We start from the raw sequence: 5014 nt of genomic DNA on the forward strand, positions 1-5014 counted from the left end.
CTACTTCTGTAGTGATACTGCCTCAGAAACCCAAGGAAGGGTCACTATGAGTCAGGGCTGACTTGACGGCACATAACAACAACAAAAACCATGAATGTTTTGTTATATATATTTTTGCAAAAAAAAGTATCTTTTTAGTGCCAAATACAATGGTAACTGAAATTGTGACAACTTTTCCCTTCTCATTTTCAGTCAGTTCTCTTTCAAGAGACAGAAAATGTACACCAGTCTCCGCTCTTCTTGAGCTGAATGTGCTAGGATTTCAAGTTATTTTACAGCAGGAGCATTTGTTAAAACTTTTGAAAAGTCTTCTCCCCACTACTACCAAGATCATCTGTATTATAAAATGAGCTGAGGTAGTTGGTATAAACACAAGCCACACAGCTAATTACCATATGCAAAGTGGCAATTTTGCAGTTTTTTAAAGCTAACTTTACTGATATCTTAAGTGAAAGATCCAAAGCCCACTTCAATTTTTCTGTTGTTGTTGTTCAAGTGACACAGTTCACATTTAAGTTTTGTGGGCTCAAATGAAACTAAAACACAGATGATCATCTATCTTGGTTAAACGTTTCAAGTTTATATCTTCCCTTTAAACAAGAGCACTGTTTGTCAAGCCAACCAATACATTCTGAGGACAATGGAAACACCAACTCTACAGAAGGAGGGTCAGAGGAAAAGGAGAAGCCCCTCAACAAGGTGGACTGACACACTGAGTGCCACGCTGGGCCCAAGCATAGCAAGGACTGTGAGGCCGGCGCGGGACTGAGCAGTGTTTCATTGTGCTGTACGAGGGGTCGCTAGGAGTCAGGGCTGACCTGATGGCACGTAACAACAGAGGAATGTAGCTTCTATGAGCTGTTAAGCAGTGCCTTTCAGCATGCAAAGGTAGGAAGCTTGTCTCTTTCTTCCAGTCTTTTCACTGAAACAGTAACAAAGATGGCACCTTTCAAAATACATAGGCAATTCTTCACCGCTATTGGTAATACACCATTCATAGTTCGGGTTCCTAAGAACAGAACAGAAAGGGACGTGTCCCTAAAGTCAAGTCTTTCAGCTATGCTATACATGCAATTCTCTGGTGGTAAAGCACTGACTGCTAAGCAAATGATCAGCAGTTCAAATCCACCAGGTGCTCTGCAGGAGAAAGAGGAGGCAGTCCCCCTCGGTAAAGAACTGCAGACCTGGAAACCTTATGCAGCAGTGCTACTCTGGTTCCACAGATTTGCTGTAAGTCAGAATTGACTTGACGGCAGTGGGTTTGGTTTTGGGTGTGGTTATGTATGTACTTCTGTAATTCTGTGACACAGACCTGAATCAATCGCACATTATTTCTTAATTACTGTAACATATATATACACTGTATGCATACATATATTTATGTACCTAACCAGAAAGCTCGTGGTTCAAACCCACCAGCCACTCCTCGGAAGGAAGATGGGGCAATCTACTTCCGTAGTGATACCACCTCACAAACCTAAGGAGGAGTCTCTATGAGTCGGGTCCGACTCGATGGTACATAACAACAACAACATCCTAGTTAATGAGTATCTGCACTGGCTGCCTACTTGGATCTTACACAAGTGACTGTACATGAGATTTTTATATAAGGCTCCTAAAAGCGGTTAACATTTAGGCTGTAATTCAATTTAATATTTACTATAAAATTATCCAAATCACAAATAAAAACTGTGGAAATATTACAAAAATTGTTACTTTTAAAAGTAGATGCTGCTTTAATCTTCCATTTTTCTAACTTGACCCGGTAAATTTGTGGACTTGTTTGTCACCTCAACTATTAACATCATAATCATGGTATGTCACTAAATAGTTACTGGGCGCAGTCAACTTCAAAGCATGTAATTAATGTAAAACTGGCATAAAAGCAAATATTCATTCCACCGGGAAACGTCATTGGAGTTTATTTTATCCCCAAAAGAGATGCTGCTCCCTATTAGGGACTGGATAAGTCTTGAGATAGACACACAATTCTGGATTACTTTAATAGGAAAACTAAAGAAAGAAAATCCGTTAAGTGTGGACGAAAATACTGTTTGGAGCACCAAAGAACTTCATTAGACAGTGTAAGTATAATTCTTCAGCAATTAAGAAGTTGCATGCATGCGTCTGAAAGGCTACTTCCGGGGAAATAAAATGCTGCCACACGAATTTCCCCTTTCACAGCGTCACTGTCACGCCCAGCCTTCCCGGAGTGCACAACCCACGTGGCCCTCCACCAAGGCTCTGCGGACCTCACCAGCCCCACTTCCTCCTCCCCCACCCGAGGCCGAGGGGCGACCGGGGAGGCGGAGACCGCCCTCCTGAGGGCGGGCCCAGCGCCGTCACGTGGCCGGCGCGCTGTCGCCATCTTGCAGGGCAGGGGAGGGGAGAAGCCCCCGGGGACACGCCTCATCGCCCTCTGCCCACTTGCCCAAGGTGGAAGCGTGACCGCGGGCCTTCACGTGGGCTTCAGCGCTCCCACCAGAAGGACCCGCGAGCCACAGCACAGGCTCGGAGGTGCACCCCCACTCCCCTGGAGCCAGGGACCAGCTGGGTTGGACTGCACCGAATCAGGATCTAAATCCATCCACTCCCATTAGCAGTCTCTGGGGTGACAGCCTGGGAGTAACTGGATACGCTGAATTGTCTTCAAGGCCAGAGCACGCCACTGCTGGGGGCTCCGAGTCCACTCTAATGAGCAGAAAATGCGGGTGTGAGGATAACCCTAAACTACTTCTGGGAAAGTCGATCACCACACCGCCAGGGTCTAGAAATAGCCTTCCCCGTCACCTGCAGTCCACGTTATTTCCAATGATTTACCTCCCTGAGTCAAGCGAAGCCCACAGCACTGCCACGAAGGTGAAATGATAGGCTGAAATTAAAGGCAGGGCCGTCCACTCCTCCCCGCACCCACTGGTTGCCAGAAAAGGCCATGCACTGCAGTCAAGCTCACAATCTCATTGTACTGGTTTGTGGGAATAGTAGTCCCCTTAGACCCCCTTTTTCTAGCCGCCTTCCAGCATTTGAATTGCAAACAGTATTTTAAAACAGAAAAGAAAAAAGCCTCCTAGCAGTTAATTATAATCAGCGTTTGGATACCCTTGTTGGCTAATGAAATAATACAAACCATTCTATTGCAGAGCATTTTCAGTAGACCTACTATCTAAGGTCATCTTCACACTGTATAAACCACTAGAAGAAGTTTTGAAAAGAAAATCTTTAAGAAGTGTGCCACAGTTCTGTCTCCTCAAAATTTAATGGCCGTGTGGCATATAGGAAGGAGCCCTGGTGGCACAGTGGTTAAAGTGCTCCACTGCAAACCTACCAGCTGTTCTGCAGGAGAAAGATATGACAATCTGCTTCCCTGAAGATTTATAGCCTTGGAAACCCTATGGACCAGTCCTACTCTGTCCTACCCTGACACTATGAGTTGGAATCCACTCAAAGGCAGTAGGTTTGGTTTTGTTTTTGGTGGCATATACAATCAGATAATTTTTTTGCCTCATTTTAGTAAGCAGGCTTGAATACCACCAGGACTGATACTTTTTATGTTAGTAGTAAACAGACATTGGAAGAGAGTTTTAAAAAGCTCACCAAGAAAACTCTGGCACCAGCATTACTACATCCGAGTAGGATAAAACGTTAAGTCCTAAAACATGGGTTAGTCACTTCATGGAAGCCTTATTGTAAAAAGGAGAGACTCAACCTAGATTATCTCTAAATCCCCCCCAAACTCCTTGATTCCATGGATATGCATGCACACAGCTATTGGAGAAACATGATGCCCCATTTTAGTCCCAGGTGCTGAAGGCAGCAGACGTGGAATCTGAATCAACTTTTGAGCAGAGGGGGAAAATCGCCTTCTCCACTAACATCCTAAAAATCACACCAGTTAAAAGCCTGGCATCTACCTTACTATCTTTTAAAAGACTGCGATCCAAGAAAATAAGCCTGTTTTTTGGGGCCTAGATTGTTAGGTTACTTTCACGACTCTGTGACTATTCATGTTTGCCACAAGTGGCTCATCCGCGCCCTCTTCTAGACATTCTGATATTTAATAACTCTTTTAGAAAATGGCATCTGCCTGTAGTAAAGGCCCAACAAAAATCTGGTTCCAAATCTGCAGGTGGACCCAAAACCGTTAGAAAGCTGGATATGCCAAGTCTGTAAAGGGCACAGCCAGCCTGCCCCAGGGGAGGTGTCTGTTTTGACCCGGACAACCTGCGTTCCTGCTCACGAGTCACTTCGCAGATCTCCACTTCAGACTTCTTCTGGGAACGTGAACTCTTTTAAGCAGGGCCCATACACTCGGACAGCCCCTGGTAACTCGGGCGGACAGTGAGCAGAAGTCCCTCTGTGCTCCAGACAAGGGCAGCCCGCGAGGAGCGCACCTGTGGGGCAGTCCCCAAGGAGCACAGCAGGGCAGAGGTTTAAAACGTGCACCAGCGCGCTGGGAGCCGCGTGGGGAGGCGTTGCTCCGGACATGACTGCGGCTGCCAGGCTCCTTGGGCGCTGCGCTTTCCTGGTGCCGGAGGAACGGATGCTCAAGCCCCAGATGTCTCGAGACCCATCATCCGAGAGGGGGCCCTGGGCCGAGAGCCCCACGCCCTCCGTGACAACTCCAGCGCGGGGAAGTCTTCTAGAGTATTCTGTTATGGCGGGTGTCTGTGTGTGCAGAGGGGTGCGGGGTGGGTGGAACTGACGGCCCGGGGAGCCGAAGGGAGACGCCCGGCAGCCACCTGCGCCGAGGGATGCTCGCTCCGGGCCTAGAGGCCGTCGCCGCACCACGCGTCCGCGCCTTACCTGGGCCCTGGGGTCACCAAAGTGGCCCGCCTCCACCTCCGCGGGGCCCCGGCGCAGCGCTGTGCGGAGTCGCTCCAGGTGCTCCCTCAGGGTGACCCGCTGGTGGAAGGAGAAGGCCGGGTGCAGCGAGGCCATGGTGAAGAGCAGCAGCAGCTCCTCCTGGGCCCTGAGGCCGAGCCCGCCGCCGGCCCGGGGCTCGGCGCCGCCGCCT

At 48.4% G+C, this 5014-nt stretch overlaps 1 protein-coding gene across 1 annotated transcript in view; it reads right to left on the reverse strand.

The window, feature by feature from the left end:
* The window catches only part of ZCCHC2 (zinc finger CCHC-type containing 2), a 54680-nt gene that overhangs the window by 47306 nt on the left and 2360 nt on the right, over positions 1 to 5014 (reverse strand). Inside the window, exon 2 of the mRNA XM_007935495.2 lies at positions 4804 to 5012. Coding sequence (XP_007933686.2) covers positions 4804 to 5012 — 209 coding nt within the window. The remainder of the gene's footprint in view (positions 1 to 4803; positions 5013 to 5014) is intronic.

This window comes from Orycteropus afer, unplaced genomic scaffold, assembly GCF_000298275.1.
Source record: "Orycteropus afer afer isolate SDZICR_OR568_19922 unplaced genomic scaffold, OryAfe1.0 scaffold00029, whole genome shotgun sequence".
Lineage (NCBI taxonomy): Eukaryota > Metazoa > Chordata > Mammalia > Tubulidentata > Orycteropodidae > Orycteropus > Orycteropus afer.